Genomic DNA, 19,171 nt, shown 5'->3' with positions numbered 1-19,171 from the left:
CTCATGTCATTGCCATTACATTTTGTTAGTGTAGTTCTATTTTGAGTCATTTATCTTTTGAGGTGACATATTTAAAACTCAATGATAGGAATCTCTTTATTTCTAGCTAAGTATTTGATGGAGTGTATAGTTTATACAGAATAAAAAAGAAAATTAATAAATATTAGTAACCAAATAAAGTATAATCAATGGGTACACTAATTTTTTAGAATTCTGAATTCTAGATTGATGTAAATTGAATAGTTGAAGTTGAGTTGATCGAGCGGTGGATCAAAAATTAAGTTTATTAGTGAAAATGGTAATACTTCTGATGAATATAATATATATAAGATTAAATATATAGTTACCTCTAAACACATTCACTATTGTAGAGGTGATTGCAACTATGGTCATTTTTTTTATTGACTATCATCAAATTTTCAAATTCAATAGTATTTTTCCCACAACATGGCCTTTACAATTTCATTCATATGTATAAATGAATAAATTATTATTATAATGTTAGATTAATTTAATTTATACACTTAATTTATATACGACTATATGAAAGCAAATATGGGTAGTTAAAATCTTACTCTTGTAGCCTTAACTCAAGTCTGAGAATTTTGTAGGTTTTCCTTATGAGTAAATGGTTCTTAATGTCCAAGAGAATGAAGCGCTCAATATGTCTGAAAAGAACACTGAATATCGTTATATAATATAATTTATATTGTTGTAGGGTAACTTATGTAAATACTACCAGAAAGAACATTGTTGTCTCACTCTTTCTAAATTGTTTCTATGGTGACAATTTCAAATAATAGTGTGAATTGTGGAGTATGAGTCTTGAATATTATGACATAAGTCGTTCCCAAAAAACATGCATTTTTAAGCTTTGATTGGTTTGTATGTTTCATTTACATGAAGTATTTTTTATTTTTGTTATGGTATATGAATTTCTCTCTTCTATCATTTCTCTAAATGTCGTGGTATAAGCTATTGGCTTTTGTTACAGTAAAGGAGTTCCTGAAGAAAAAAAATATATAGCATATAAAATATTAGAATCAATTATTTATAAAGAAAAAATAATAATGTTAAATATTTGAATATAAAAGTATATTTTGCTAACAATAAACACAATATTTTAAATAACAAGTTATTACCTTTTCATCTAACAAATTATTTCTACTAATGTTTGTTCTTTTTATTGCGACATTATAAACGTTCCACAATCAAACGACTCTGATCAGAGTAAGCAATCTATTATTTATGATCGATGTTAAGATAGTTGCTATGGGTGTGGTATTAAAAAAGTTAAGAGATTGTTGTTTATATACAACAATGCGTTCCTATGACTTTTCTTATGACTGAAGCGTATACATTTTCCTATGTTTATTATTTTAATCGGCTCAATGAATGAAATTGTGATAATAAAAGAATATTCTATGCAAGGGTTAACACTAAATATGAAATTGAAATCCAATTAATTCTTAACTATAACAAATTAAAATTGTCAATAATTAAATAGGTAAGTAATTTAAGTCCATCAATTATTGATTATCTTAATGATTAAAAAAAAAGTTTATTTATTTATTATCATTAATTCATGCGTTAAATTCTTACAAAAAGTAGATATATTCGGGTTTATATATCCTTTGTGATAAATTAAAGTTTTTTAGACCTTTGTGCCAGCAAATTTTTACCTCATACCCCTACATTTATCCTTACACCCTTACAAATTTTATCCTTATATATTTTTAACTAATTTATTTATTTATTTTTTAAAATAATAATAATTTTTTTTTATACCGGGAGACTTTACAAAAGAGTACCGGTAGTTATTTTTCAAATTTTTTTAATATTTTTTTGTATACCGGAAGACTTTGCCAAAGAGTTCCGATAGTTATTTGTGGTACCGGAGGACTTGGCAAAAGAGTTCCCGTAGTCATTTTCAAGCATTTTTTTCAAATATAAAGTCCCAGTAGTCATTTTATTATGTGTTGTTAATATTAGGATAAAATCTATATGTAAATTTTTTTAATGTTTATAAGTAAAATAATTTATTTATTATTCACATTCATTTTTCATTTTTAATAAAAAAATATAATACAAAATAAATCATTATTATATTCATTATTTAGTTTTTATCACATTTTTTAATGATGAAATTAACTTTTATGACATCAATTTTTCAATAATTTTTACAATTATTTATGACATTTTTGTGCTCATAAATAATATTTTATTTATACTTTTTTTGAAAAATAATATAGTAAATTAAATGATAATATTAATGGGTAAAATGAAGTGTAGTGTAATTGTTTCATCATAACTCCAATTAAAGTTTTTATTAAATCTTTATTGGTAATAAATATTTCAATTTAGTTCAAAAATGAAATTGATAACTTTCTATTATCGTTAGGAAATAAATAGATGTAAATTTGATGTTATTTTATTATATTAATAAAAATTAAAAATTAGTTAAATTACATATGGATAATCAAAAGTATAATGTAATAGAATTCAATGAGTTTTTAAATTTTCAGTAATAATGTTAATAATATAAAATTTAAATATATTATATTCATTATTTAATTTAATTGAGAACAACTAAATATAATTTATTGTAAATATTTTTCATTCGTTTTTTTTTTAATGATGACATTATATTTTATGACATTAATGTTTTCAATAACTTTTTATAATGATTTGTGATGTTTTTGTCTTCAAAGTAGTCGGCCATCCCCTATTATTAGTGACAGATAAAATTTATTTTTTATTACAGAATAAAATTAATTTGTTGTTGATTCAAATTAAATGGTGATAAATCAATTTAATAAATACTGTTTATGAAAAAAAATTGTAGTAAAATTTGTTTTTATTTAATATTTATCTTAGTAACTTTTTTATACCCTTGTAATGCTATTAATATTAGAATTAATGATTAATATAATAATACATTATACATATTTCATGCCTTTAACTATTAAAGGTGTTAAATTTAATTCTCATAATAATAAAAAACATTCATAATAATCTAAAAGACATTAATATCTATGTTTATTATTTCTAATTTAACATTAAATATTTTGATTACCAATAATAATAAATTTAGTTAATTATTAACTTGAATAACATGTGGTAGAAAGTGATCTCTTTCAATTATTTCCATATCGATTGTTTCCTATGTTATATTTAAAATAAATTATTATAATATTATTAGTAGGTAGGTAAATATTTCATTCTGGTAATTTTTTACTTTGGCCATTTGTGATACTATTAATATTTGGCATAAAAATGTAATATGTGTATATTTTTTTAAAAAATTTAGTGAAATAAAATAGAATTATGCAAGAAAGGAAAACCAAATTGATTTGTCTTGTACCTATGTAGTTTGTGAAGAAGGTGCATATAGCATGTTCTTGACAACATTAAATTCCTATACAAAAAAAAGCAAATTGTACCAAATCAAACTCTACAAGAAAACAAGCATACTCTTTAAGATAATAATCTAAGCTAAAAGAACAACAACTTCATCATTATCCATATTTTTCAACAATGGAATTCCAAGAATTAAAGTATTAGGAAGGGTTAACAACGATAAATCAGTTTTAATCCATTTCAAACCACCTTTTCCGAAGATCTTAATAATGTGGTTAAGAGAGCAAATGCAAGAAGTTTCTAAATGAAATTAACATACATGGATTTTAAACTCATTTTATTGATATTGTTTGATGAAACTACTTGGAATGAAAGAAGAGGGATTGAAAACGTTGCAACAAATTTGTTTATTCCCTAACATTGTTCTTTTCTGAAGATTTTGAATCATTTCATAATATTGGAGAAATCTAAAGTAGAATTCTGCAAGAACAACAATCCAGTCGGAGAAATCCAGAATAGAATTTTGCAAGAAAACATTCCAAAATCTATTTTTCCATAACGGTGGGAAGATGAAAATCTAATCGTGATGGAAGAAATCCAAAATATAATCCTGCAATAACAACCACACACATAACTAATTATGCAACACTAATCCAAAATCGAGAAATGTAATTAGAGAAATTCAAAATCAACTTTGCAAGAACAGAATGACTTCCTGAGATATTTGCAACAGGAGTAGTGATTACTTTGATTACTCTCTTATTCTACTGAGAAGTACTTGAAACCATTTTCTTTAAGGTACAAAATTATAAGTTTCTCTCCATTTCTCTGAGTTTTGCCACTCCTAGCCTGGTTTTGGAGAAATTAGAGAGGGAGAAAATGGATTTTAGTATGGAAAGAGTCAAAGAATCATATGGGGTGTTGGCAAATAGTGGTATTTTGATTAGTGGTTAGTAAAAGTTGTACACATGATCTAATCGAATGATGTGGATTATTTTTTAAAGTTAAGTTAAGGTTAGGTGTTTGTTGCATTGGTTTTAATAGATATAAATAGAAATTGAATTTTGTTTTGAATATTATAATGTAAATATACATACCGGTACTCGACAAATTAGAATATTAGTAACGTAATATAAATATTAGTTAGGGTCATTGCCTTGGTCTTGTTGACTGTCCACTACCATATAAATGCTTACTTGTGCACTTAGTGTATAAGCATGTGCTTTATTATGGTACCAAATTTATTTATAGCAGTATGTGTGTGATCTTAAGAATATACGCAATAGGTAGTTAGTGGGTTAGTAATTGAAAAAAATAAAAATTGTTGACTTAGTGAATTTGGTTCCTAAAAATTGGGGTGTTTGGACTAAGTGAGAATTGAATAAACCTAATAAATAGAACCATTCTCCTTATCTTGAAAAAGTCATGTACATTCCAATAATTTTCTCTATTGTTTGCTTCAATCGGTGTCACTTTTGTCCGTCTTATCTCTCAACTTTCAGCTTTATAAAAATTTATTAACTCAATTATATCTTACACGTAAAAATACTCAGCCTATACTTTTTCAATTTCATAAAAGATGTACTTGTTATCCTAGTGAAATATGCATTATGTGGAATGTTGTAGTAGAGTCACTTGTTATGTCTTGATAAAAAGTTTGACGCTTTTTAGGCCTTTCTGTCAAAAGCTTTTGTGACAAATTAACATTTCTTAGAGTTTTGTGGCAAGAGACTTTAGGACAGCTTCCGCCATTGAAATGGATTTACATATATAGATGGTTAATGTCTCATTAGTCATTTTGGGTTCATGCATTTCATAACACACACACACACACACACATATATACATATATATATATATATATATATATATATATATATATATATATATATATATATAGATATATATATATATATATATATATAATACAAAAAAAACTTTTAATTATAGTTTTTTTGGTGAAGTGTTTTGTGCTATTTTATGACATTTTCTTATGGTGAACATGATTCAACGTGCATATGGAATTTGACCCTTACAATTAACATTTTAGGTACTCAAGAAAAAATGCATGATTGAATGTGTTGCTTGAAGGGCGTATGGAAGAAAAATAAGATTTTTGCAAATTAGCACTTTATTTAATAATTGGTCGTTGTGTTATACTATTTTACTTCACTTATTGTTAACATTTGAACTCGATTAGAAATGCGGATACTGATTTTCTTTCGCTAGCAATTTGTCGAACCATTGTCAATTTTATTAAATCTACATTTTTTTCCGAATTTTATTTCAGTTTTCATTATAAGTATTCCATTTTATAAAAAAACAGTCCATTTTAATAGTAAATTCTAAATAATATCTTGGAGAAAGTATGAGATGTTACAAGAACCACCAAGAGATACCAAGTATGCGTCAAAAAAAAATTTATGATATAATTATATAAAGTTGAATGGTAAACTCTCCATCAAAGATAGACGAATGAGGTTTGGTTTTATAAATGTTAGTAAATGTTATTTCTGTGAGAATTGTGAATCCATGATCCATCTCTTTTTTGCTTGTGATGCTCTTAACCATATTTGGAGAGACATTCTAATGTGGATGGGCATTAGAAGAAATCTTTATATTTGGAATAGAGAGAAAATGTGGATGATAAAAGAAACAAAGATAAAAGTTTGGAAGTGGCATATTTTGAAAATAGCTATAGCGGAAGCAGTTTATGAGATTTGGAGAAGTAGGAATGAGAAGATATTTTCACAAAGAGATAAGAACCCATATTTAAAAGATAAGATAATACGAAATATTGTAGCGAGATGTACATTGCATAGAGAGTTAGAAAACCATGTGAATACAATTCATCCTTGAATATAATAGGTCTTGTTTTGGTTGATACCTGGATCCATTGGATTGATTTTTGTAATGACTGTTTTTTTATAATGACAATTTAATGCTTTTATTGAGAAAAAAAAAGTTATATATAATTTTAGTTTTTTAATATTGTACAACTTTACCAATGTTCATAATTATTAATAGTTGTTCAGTAGTTTATGGATAATTAGTCCATTTTTTAATTATATACAAATATACTAAGTTATCTTGTGAATAAATCACAACTTCTTTAAATTACTTAAATTTATTTTTGTAATTTTAATTTCTAATTCTAGATATTATTTGAAAATTTTAATACTTTATGAAATTGAAAATTATGTTTTTTAGAAAATATTGTTATTGTTAAAAAACTATTAAAAAATTGTTTGTATTTTTTTATGATAATCGGAATTGGATGTGTGTTGCTAATATGATTTTTTTAGGAGTACAAACATAAGATGGCTAGCTAATATGTAATGAAGATAAGATCTTTTAGCCAACTGTTATTTTATATTTTACAAAAGAAACTTTCACAATAGAAAATGACAATTCATAATTTATAACCGAAAGACCAATTTAAGTTATGGAGGAAAGTTAATTATAGACCCAAATATCTATCTTAGCAAATTGGATAGATTTTTATACATGGCTTACAAATAAACTAAAAATAGGATAATAAAATAATAAATTGTGCCTATAAAAACCTGTTGATTTTAAACAATACACAATAATATTTTTTTGGAGAACAAAACAATATGTTTAATCCCAGGATTGGGCTCTTTTTTATTGTATGTTCATTTTTGTTGTGTGCTTTCTCATTTGCAACAACGGTTGAATATGATACAAATGCCATTATCATCAATGGAGAACGACGAATAATAATATCTGGTGCAATCCACTACCCACGCAGCACTTCCCAAATGTGGCCAGATCTTATTAAGAAAGCAAAAGATGGTGGTCTTGATGCCATCGAAACATATATATTTTGGGACCTTCACGAACCTATTCGCCGCCAATATGATTTTTCTGAAAATCTAGACTTCATCAAGTTTCTAAAAAATGTTCATGAAGAAGGTCTTTATGTTGTGCTTCGAATTGGTCCTTATGTTTGTGCTGAATGGAACTATGGAGGTTTCCCAATGTGGTTACACAACTTGCCAGGGATTCAACTAAGGACTGACAATGTAGTTTTTAAGGAGGAAATGAAAATATTCACAACAAAGATTGTGACCTTGTGCAAAGAAGCTGGATTGTTTGCACCACAAGGGGGGCCAATTATTTTAGCTCAAATTGAGAATGAATATGGAGATGTCATAACTAATTATGGAGAAGATGGGAATGCATACATTAAATGGTGTGCCCAGATGGCTTTAGCTCAAAATGTCGGCGTCCCATGGATCATGTGCAAGCAAAACAATGCTCCATCACCTATTATCAACACATGCAATGGTTATTATTGTGATAATTTCAAGCCAAACAATCCTAAAAGCCCCAAAATGTTTACAGAGAATTGGGTTGGCTGGTTCCAAAAATGGGGTGAAAGGAAGCCACACAGAACTGCTGAAGATGTAGCATTTTCAGTTGCACGTTTTTTTCAAAACGGTGGTGTCCTCCAAAACTACTACATGTACCATGGAGGAACAAATTTTGGAAGAACTGCGGGTGGTCCATATATTATTACAGCATATGACTATGATGCACCACTTGATGAATATGGTAACTTGAACCAACCAAAATGGGGACATCTTAAAAAACTCCATGCCGCCATAAAGTTAGGAGAGAAGGTTCTCACTAATGGAACGGTTACAGAGAAGCAATATGGAGATTCAGTATATTTGACTACATATGCAAATAATGCCACTGGAGAAAAATTTTGTTTTTTGAGTAATTCACATAATTCTAAGGATGTTGAAGTTGATCTACAACAAGATGGAAAGTACCATGTGCCTTCTTGGTCAGTGTCTATTCTCCAAGATTGCAACAAGGAAGTTTTCAACACTGCAAAGGTTGATGCACAAACAAATGTTTATGTGAAGAAACTATCTAAAGAATTAGGAAACTCACTCATCTGGACATGGGCATCTGACCCTGTGGAAGACACCTTACAAGCAATAGGTACATTTAACGCGTCTCAACTTTTAGAGCAAAAGAGTGTTACCGTTGATGCTAGTGATTATTTGTGGTACATGACCAAGGTTTTCATCAATGAAACATCCACTTGGAGTAATGCAACTTTGCAAGTGAACACATCAGGCCATGTTCTTCATGCCTATGTTAATGGACAATATATTGGCCCACAGTGGGGAACATATGATAACCTTCGTTTTACATATGAAAAAATCGTTTCGTTAAAACAAGGTACCAACATTATAAGTTTACTAAGTGGTACAGTTGGTCATGCGCATTATGGTGCATCTTTTGATATGAAAGAAACTGGTATTGTTGGGGGTCCTGTGAAACTCATTGCAACCAGTTCAGGTAATACTATGGATTTATCAAAATCTAGTTGGTCATACAAGGTTGGATTAAACGGTGAGGCTAGAAGGTTCTATGATTCTAAAATTAAAAATGGAGTTCAATGGAACATAAACAATGTTGTTATAGGAAAACCATTGACTTGGTACAAGACTACTTTTAAGACCCCTGAAGGTAAAGACTCTGTAGTCTTGGATTTCATAGGCCTTACAAAAGGACATGCATGGGTTAATGGTCAAAGTATTGGAAGGTATTGGCCTACAATGGTAGCTGACAAAAATGGATGTGATATTAAATGTGATTATAGAGGAAATTATGGAGCTGATAAATGTTTGAGTGGCTGTGGAGAACCATCTCAGAGGTTTTACCATGTGCCAAGGTCATTCTTAAATAATGACACAAAAAGTAACACGTTGGTTTTGTTTGAGGAAATGGGTGGAAGCCCTTTTAATGTGTCTGTTCAAACAGTTGCAATTGATTTTATATGTGCAAGAACAGATTATGGAAAAACCTTAGAACTAAAATGCCCTGATGGAAAAACTATTTCAGAAATCCAGTTTGCGAGCTATGGAGATCCACAAGGAAATTGTGGATCATTTCAAGTAGGTGAATGGGAATCACGCCATAGTGTGGCAGTGGTCGAAAAAGCATGTGGTGGAAAACAATTATGTTCAATTAACGTGACAAGTTCCATATTTGGAATAACTAAAGGTGGCATAAATGGCCAGCTAGCTGTGCAACTCCTATGTGATGGCTCTAATCCTGAAGATAATCGTGTACAAATGGTGCACGTGTAGTTCTATATTATAATTTGTCTCCATGTTAGCACATTCTATAATGTGTGACATATATTTCTTTATGTTATATTTTTCTGTTGGGCTCCACTTTTTATTTTTAAAATTTCAATTTTTTACTTATGCTACAACCTTAGTCATCATAGTTTCATTTTCTTACTTTAGACTAGACAAATAAACAAAAAAAGTATAAATAACTATTATTATCTTAGAAAACAAATTAGGAGTGTACAAATCCTATGTGATGACTTTGATGATGGGCTTTGATTATGTTCAGGTGCACTCTTATATCTTTTATATTTTCCTATGCCACGTCATAATTTTTTTATGTGACGATCTTTAGAATTATATTCTTTAGTGCAGTTCCTCTTTTCTCTTTTATTTCTATCTCACATTTTTTTATTCACTTCATGATTTAAAATCATAATTAAATTATGCAATTAGATGTCATAAAAATCTATAACTCCAATTATAAACTTAATTCTACAAAATTTCTCCCACTTCCACTAATATTTTAAAATATTTATGAAAGAAAAATAAAATTTTAAGATTAAGTAAGTAAATTCATTAAAATATTTCAAATAAAATATAATGTAAAGTTAGAAAAAATTACTAAAATCAACCAAAAAATTAAATTAATAATATATAAATAAAACCTATTTAATAATAATTCAAATAGATGAATAGCTTGTTTGAACATATTTATCCCATAGGAAGAAGATTATAAGAAGTAAAATCAAGGTCATAAATGTTGAATAAATTAAAAGAGTTCTATGACCGTAAAAACGCACAAAATAAAACACGTTTAATTTGGAAGTTGTTTAATATGATATACAAAGACGATGACTCAATGCCAGAGAATATGAATGTGTTAAGACTATTAAGAGTTACATAGAAGCTAGTGATATTAAATTGGATGATGAGTTGAATTTTTATTATTGATTTTGTTAATGATAATAGAAATGATGATGATAATGTAAATCATACGCATGCACATGCCGATGTAACTACATGATGATGTAACTAACATCCATAACATAAATAACTTAACTCTAAGTTAGTTACACTATAGTTGGTTAGTTAGTTGAAGATTACTTCATATATAAGCAAAACAATGCTCATGTAACTGATTAAGATTAACCAATACATTGGTTCTACTTTTCTCATCGTTGCATGCATGTTAGCCTTTCTTTCTTCTTCTCCAAGCCATAGCCAAAAGCTTGTCATTTCCATGGCATGATTTGCATAGAGTCCATCTTCACATGGTATCATCGACCTGTGATTCTTTTCTGGTTGACTTATCATCAAATTTCAAATTCAATAGCTATTTTTTCCCACAACATGGCCTTTACAATTTCGTTCATATGAAAAAATGAATAAATTATGATTATAATGTTTAGATTAATTTTAATTTAATACATTTAATTTATATACGAATATATGAATAAGCAAGTATGAGTAGTTAAAATCTTACTCTTATAGCCTTAACTCAAGTCTGAGAATTTTTGTAGGTTTTCCTTGTGAGTAAATGTGTTTTTAATGTCCAAGAGAATGAAGCACTCCAATTATGTTTGAAAAGAAACATGAATATAGTTATATAATACAATTTATATTGTTATAGGGTAACTTATGTATAATACTACCAGAAAGAACATTGTTATCTCCAACTCGTTCTAAAATTGTTTCTATGGTAACAAATTCAAAATAATAGTGTGGAGTTGTGGAGTATGAGTCTTGAATATTTATGACATAAGTCGTTCCCAAAAAACATGCATTTTTAAGCCTTTGATTGGTTTGTATGTTTCATTTACATGAAGTATTTTTTATATTTTATGGTATATAAATTTTTCTCTTGTATCATTTCTCTAAATTGTGGTATAAGCTATTTGGCTTTCGTTACATGTAAAGGAGTTCCCTGAAGAAAAAAAATAGCAATAAAATATTAAAATCAATTAACTTATAACGAAAAGTAATAATGTTAAATTTTTTGAATATAAAAGTATATTTTGTGAACAATAAACACAATATTTTAGATAAAAAATTATTACCTATTCGTCTAACAAAATCATTTCTACGAATGGATATATAGTGAATATGGTCGATGTTAAGAAAGTTGTTAGGATGTGGTATTAAAAAGTTAAGAGATTGTTATTTATATACGACAATGCGCTCCTATGACCTTTCTTATGACTGAAGCGTATATATTTTCCTATGTTTATTATTTTAATCGGCTCAATGAATGAAAGGGTGATGATAATAAATGAATATTATATGCAAGGGTAAACCACTAAATATGAAATGGAAATCCAATTAATTCTTAATTATAACAAAATTAAAATTGTCAATAATTAAATAGGTAAGTAATTCAAGTCCATCAATTTATTGATTATCTTTAATGATTTTAAAAAAAAGTTTATTCTATTTATTGTCATTAATTCATGTGTTAAATTCCTAAAAAAAATAGTAGACATATTCGGGTTTACATATCCTTTGTGATAAATTAACGTTTTTTTATACCTTTGTGGCAGGAGTCTTTATGACCGCTTCCCCGTTTAAATGAGTTAACATATCTGGGTTGTCAATGTCTCAGTAGTGGTTTTGGTTTCATTGTATTTCATATATATATATATATATATATATATATATATATATATATATATATATATATATATATATATACAAAAAATTTAATTATATTTTTCTTAATGAAGTGTTTTGTGATATTTTATGACATTTTGTTATGGTCAACATGATTCAATGTGTATATGGAATTTGACCCGTACAATTAACATTTTAGATACTCTAGGTGAAATTTATGATTGAATGTGTTGCTCGAAGTGCGTAAGGGAAAAAACATGATTTTTGCAAATTAACACTTTATTTAATTATTGGTCGTTATGGTACACTATTTTACTTGATTTTCTTCCGTTAGAGATTTTTCCAACTGTTGCTCAAATTTATTAAGTCTACCTTTTTTTCTTGAATTTTATTTCAGTTATCATTATAAGTATTCCATTTTAGAAATAAAAAAGCAGTCGCATTTTAATAGTATATTCTGAACAATATCTTGCGGAAAGTATGGGATGTTACAAGAATCACCAAGAGATACCAAATATATGTCAAATATTTTCTTATGATATAATTATATATAGCGAAATGGTATGCTCCCCACCAATCATAAACCGATGAGTTTTGGTTTTATAAGTGATAGTAAACTAGTATACGACCTGCGTGATGCGCTGGTTGTAAAGAAGGTTGTGCATATGGTAAAAATAAGTCTTTGAAATAAAATAAAATTTTATTTATGATATATTAATTTTTTTATAAAAACTCGCATTAGCGGTTTCATGGAACACTTTCAATATTATCTTGAACATGTGATTAACTTGTGCCCTAAGGGCACATGTTAAGTAGTCTAAAAACTTCCTATATTTAAAAGTTTAAAAAATTGGTAAGTAAAATAACATAATTGTATTTACAAAATATTTTTTAATTAAAATGTATAGTGTACCTTAATATCTGACTCTCATGTCATTGCCATTACATTTTGTAGTGTAGTTCTATTTTGAGTCATTATCTTTTGAGGTGACATATTTTAAAACTCAATGATAGGAATCTCCTTTATTTCTAGCTAAGTATTTGATGGAGTGTATAGTTTATACAGAATAAAAAGACAATTAATAAATATTAGTAACCAAATAAAGTATAATCAATGGGTACACTAATTTTTTAGAATTCTGAATTTTCTAGATTGATGTAAATCTGAATAGTTGAAGTTGAGTTGATCGAGCGGTGGATCAAAAATTTAAGTTTATTAGTGAAAATGGTAATACTTCTGAGTGAATATAATATATATAAGATTTAAATATATAGTTACCTCTAAACACATTCACTATTGTAGAGGTGATTGCAACTATGGTCATTTTTTTTATTGACTTATCATCAAATTTTCAAATTCAATAGCTATTTTTCCCACAACATGGCCTTTACAATTTCATTCATATGTATAAATGAATAAATTATTATTATAATGTTTAGATTAATTTTAATTTAATACACTTAATTTATATACGACTATATGAATAAGCAAATATGGGTAGTTAAAATCTTACTCTTGTAGCCTTAACTCAAGTCTGAGAATTTTTGTAGGTTTTCCTTATGAGTAAATGTGTTCTTAATGTCCAAGAGAATGAAGCGCTCCAATCATGTCTGAAAAGAAACCTGAATATAGTTATATAATATAATTTATATTGTTGTAGGGTAACTTATGTATAATACTACCAGAAAGAACATTGTTGTCTCCAACTCTTTCTAAAATTGTTTCTATGGTGACAAATTCAAAATAATAGTGTGGAATTGTGGAGTATGAGTCTTGAATATTTATGACATAAGTCGTTCCCAAAAAACATGCATTTTTAAGCCTTTGATTGGTTTGTATGTTTCATTTACATGAAGTATTTTTTATATTTTGTTATGGTATATGAATTTCTCTCTTCTATCATTTCTCTAAATCGTGGTATAAGCTATTTGGCTTTTGTTACATGTAAAGGAGTTCCCTGAAGAAAAACGTTCCACAATCAAACGACTCTGACTCAGAGTAAGCAATCATTATTATTTATGATCGATGTTAAGATAGTTGCTATGGTGTGGTATTAAAAAAAGTTAAGAGATTGTTGTTTATATACAACAATGCGTTCCTATGACTTTTCTTATGACTGAAGCGTATACATTTTCCTATGTTTATTATTTTAATCGGCTCAATGAATGAAATTGTGATAATAATAAAGGAATATTCTATGCAAGGGTTAACCACTAAATATGAAATTGAAATCCAATTAATTCTTAACTATAACAAAATTAAAATTGTCAATAATTAAATAGGTAAGTAATTTAAGTCCATCAATTTATTGATTATCTTTAATGATTTAAAAAAAAGTTTATTTTATTTATTATCATTAATTCATGCGTTAAATTCTTACAAAAAAAGTAGATATATTCGGGTTTATATATCCTTTGTGATAAATTAAAGTTTTTTAGACCTTTGTGCCAGCAAATTTTTACCTCATACCCCTACATTTATCCTTACACCCTTACAAATTTTATCCTTATATATTTTTAACTAATTTATTTATTTATTTTTTAAAATAATAATAATTTTTTTGTATACCGGGAGACTTTACAAAAGAGTACCGGTAGTTATTTTTCAAATTTTTTTTAATATTTTTTTTGTATACCGGAAGACTTTGCCAAAGAGTTCCGATAGTTAATTTTTGTGTACCGGAGGACTTGGCAAAAGAGTTCCCGTAGTCATTTTTCAAGCATTTTTTAAAATATTAAAGTCCCAGTAGTCATTTTATTATGTGTTGTTAATATTTAGGATAAAATCTTATATGTAAATTTTTTTTAATGTTTATAAGTAAAATAATTTATTTATTATTCACATTCATTTTTCAATTTTTAATAAAAAAATTAATAATACAAAATTAAATCATTTATTATATTCATTATTTAGTTTTTATCACATTTTTTAATGATGAAATTAACTTTTATGACATCAATTTTTTCAATAATTTTTTACAATTATTTATGACATTTTTGTGCTCATAAATAATATTTTATTTATACTTTTTTTGAAAAATAATATAGTAAATTAAAATGATAATATTAATGGTTAAAATGAAGTGTAGTGTAATTGTTTCATCATAACTCCAATTAAAGTTTTTATTAAATCTTTATTGGTAATAAATATTTCAATTTAGTTCAAAAATGAAATTGATAACTTTCTATTATCGTTAGGAAATAAATAGATGTAAATTTGATGTTATTTTATTATTTATTAATAAAAATTAAAAATTAAGTTAAATTACATATGGATAATCAAAAGTATAATGTAATAGAATTCAATGAGTTTTTAAATTTTCAGTAATAATGTTAATAATATAAAATTTAAATATTTATTATATTCATTATTTAATTTAATTGAGAACAACTTTAAATATAATTTATTGTAAATATTTTATCATTCGTTTTTTTTAATGATGACATTATATTTTATGACATTAATGTTTTCAATAACTTTTTATAATGATTTGTGATGTTTTTGTCTTCAAAGTAGTCGGCCATCCCCTATTATTAGTGACAGATAAAATTTATTTTTTATTACAGAATAAAATTAATTTTTGTTGATTCAAATTAAATGGTGATAAATCAATTTTAATAAATACTGTTTATGAAAAAAAATTGTAGTAAAATTTGTTTTTATTTAATATTTATCTTAGTAACTTTTTTATACCCTTGTAATGCTATTAATATTAGAATTAATGATTAATATATATAATACATTATACATATTTCATATGCCTTTAACTATTAAAGGTGTTAAATTTAATTCTCATAATAATAAAAAACATTCATAATAATCTAAAAGACATTTAATATCTATGTTTATTATTTCTAATTTAACATTAAATATTTTGATTACCAATAATAATAAATTTAGTTAATTATTAACTTGAATAACATGTGGTAGAAAGTGATCTCTTTCAATTATTTCCATATCGATTGTTTCCTATGTTATATTTAAAATAAATTATTATAATATTATTAGTAGGTAGGTAAATATTTCATTCTGGTAATTTTTTACTTTGGCCATTTGTGATACTATTAATATTTGGCATAAAAATGTAATATGTGTTATATTTTTTAAAAAATTTAGTGAAATAAAAATAGAATTATGCAAGAAAGGAAAACCAAAATTGATTTGTCTTGTACCTATGTAGTTTGTGAAGAAGGTGCATATAGCATGTTCTTGACAACATTAAATTCCTATACAAAAAAAGCAAATTGTACCAAATCAAACTCTACAAGAAAACAAGCATACTCTTTAAGATAATAATCTAAGCTAAAAGAACAACAACTTCATCATTATCCATATTTTTCAACAATGGAATTCCAAGAATTAAAGTATTAGGAAGGGTTAACAACGATAAATCAGTTTTAATCCATTTCAAACCACCTTTTCCGAAGATCTTAATAATTGTGGTTAAGAGAGCAAATGCAAGAAGTTTCTAAATGAAATTAACATACATGGATTTTAAACTCATTTTATTGATATTGTTTGATGAAACTACTTGGAATGAAAGAAGAGGGATTGAAAACGTTGCAACAAATTTGTTTATTCCCTAACATTGTTCTTTTCTGAAGATTTTGAATCATTTCATAATATTGGAGAAATCTAAAGTAGAATTCTGCAAGAACAACAATCCAGTCGGAGAAATCCAGAATAGAATTTTGCAAGAAAACATTCCAAAATCTATTTTTCCATAACGGTGGGAAGATGAAAATCTAATCGTGATGGAAGAAATCCAAAATATAATCCTGCAATAACAACCACACACATAACTAATTATGCAACACTAATCCAAAATCGAGAAATGTAATTAGAGAAATTCAAAATCAACTTTGCAAGAACAGAATGACTTCCTGAGATATTTGCAACAGGAGTAGTGATTACTTTGATTACTCTCTTATTCTACTGAGAAGTACTTGAAACCATTTTCTTTAAGGTACAAAATTATAAGTTTCTCTCCATTTCTCTGAGTTTTGCCACTCCTAGCCTGGTTTTGGAGAAATTAGAGAGGGAGAAAATGGATTTTAGTATGGAAAGAGTCAAAGAATATCATATGGGGTGTTGGCAAATAGTGGTATTTTGATTAGTGGTTTAGTAAAAGTTGTACACATGATCTAATCGAATGATGTGGATTATTTTTTAAGAAGTTAAGGTTAGGTGTTTGTTGCATTGGTTTTAATAGATATAAATAGAAATTGAATTTTGTTTTGAATATTATAATGTAAATATACATACCGGTACTCGACAAATTAGAATATTTAGTAACGTAATATAAATATTAGTTAGGGTCATTGCCTTGGTCTTGTTGACTGTCCACTACCATATAAAATGCTTACTTGTGCACTTAGTGTATAAGCATGTGCTTTATTATGGTACCAAATTTATTTATAGCAGTATGTGTGTGATCTTAAGAATATACGCAATAGGTAGTTAGTGGGTTAGTAATTGAAAAAAATAAAAATTGTTGACTTAGTGAATTTGGTTCCTAAAAATTGGGGTGTTTGGACTAAGTGAGAATTGAATAAACCTAATAAATAGAACCATTCTCCTTATCTTGAAAAAGTCATGTACATTCCAATAATTTTCTCTATTGTTTGCTTCAATCGGTGTCACTTTTGTCCGTCTTATCTCTCAACTTTCAGCTTTATAAAAATTTATTAACTCAATTCATATCTTACACGTAAAAATACTCAGCCTATACTTTTTCAATTTCATAAAAGATGTACTTGTTATCCTAGTGAAATATGCATTATGTGGAATGTTGTAGTAGAGTCACTTGTTATGTCTTGATAAAAAGTTTGACGCTTTTTAGGCCTTTCTGTCAAAAGCTTTTGTGACAAATTAACATTTCTTAGAGTTTTGTGGCAAGAGACTTTAGGACAGCTTCCGCCATTGAAATGGATTTACATATATAGATGGTTAATGTCTCATTAGTCATTTTGGGTTCATGCATTTCATAACACACACACACACACACACACACACATATATATATATATATATATATATATATATATATATATATATATATATATATATATATATATATATAATACAAAAAAAACTTTTAATTATAGTTTTTTTGGTGAAGTGTTTTGTGCTATTTTATGACATTTTCTTATGGTGAACATGATTCAACGTGCATATGGAATTTGACCCTTACAATTAACATTTTAGGTACTCAAGAAAAAATGCATGATTGAATGTGTTGCTTGAAGGGCGTATGGAAGAAAAATAAGATTTTTGCAAATTAGCACTTTATTTAATAATTGGTCGTTGTGTTATACTATTTTACTTCACTTATTGTTAACATTTGAACTCGATTAGAAATGCGGATACTGATTTTCTTTCGCTAGCAATTTGTCGAACCATTGCTCAATTTTATTAAATCTACATTTTTTTCCGAATTTTATTTCAGTTTTCATTATAAGTATTCCATTTTATAAAAAAAACAGTCCATTTTAATAGTAAATTCTAAATAATATCTTGGAGAAAGTATGAGATGTTACAAGAACCACCAAGAGATACCAAGTATGCGTCAAAAAAAAATTTATGATATAATTATATAAAGTTGAATGGTAAACTCTCCATCAAAGATAGACGAATGAGGTTTGGTTTTATAAATGTTAGTAAATGTTATTTCTGTGAGAATTGTGAATCCATGATCCATCTCTTTTTTGCTTGTGATGCTCTTAACCATATTTGGAGAGACATTCTAATGTGGATGGGCATTAGAAGAAATCTTTATATTTGGAATAGAGAGAAAATGTGGATGATAAAAGAAACAAAGATAAAAGTTTGGAAGTGGCATATTTTGAAAATAGCTATAGCGGAAGCAGTTTATGAGATTTGGAGAAGTAGGAATGAGAAGATATTTTCACAAAGAGATAAGAACCCATATTTAAAAGATAAGATAATACGAAATATTGTAGCGAGATGTACATTGCATAGAGAGTTAGAAAACCATGTGAATACAATTCATCCTTGAATATAATAGGTCTTGTTTTGGTTGATACCTGGATCCATTGGATTGATTTTTGTAATGACTGTT

The 19,171-nt window shown here is 27.0% G+C and overlaps 1 protein-coding gene across 1 annotated transcript; it reads left to right on the top strand.

The window, feature by feature from the left end:
* The first annotated feature begins 6,977 nt into the window (after positions 1-6,977).
* On the top strand, positions 6,978-9,603 carry LOC127079038 (beta-galactosidase 7-like). The gene has a single exon (XM_051019452.1). The coding sequence runs from the start codon at positions 6,978-6,980 to the stop codon at positions 9,492-9,494; it is 2,517 nt and encodes an 838-aa protein (XP_050875409.1). The 3' UTR covers positions 9,495-9,603.
* Positions 9,604-19,171: the final 9,568 nt, after the last annotated feature.

This window comes from Lathyrus oleraceus, chromosome 5 (genome assembly GCF_024323335.1).
Source record: "Lathyrus oleraceus cultivar Zhongwan6 chromosome 5, CAAS_Psat_ZW6_1.0, whole genome shotgun sequence".
Taxonomy (NCBI): Eukaryota; Viridiplantae; Streptophyta; class Magnoliopsida; order Fabales; family Fabaceae; genus Lathyrus; species Lathyrus oleraceus.
The sequence above is the reverse complement of the archived record's forward strand: the minus strand, read 5'-3'. Positions and strand labels throughout refer to the sequence as shown.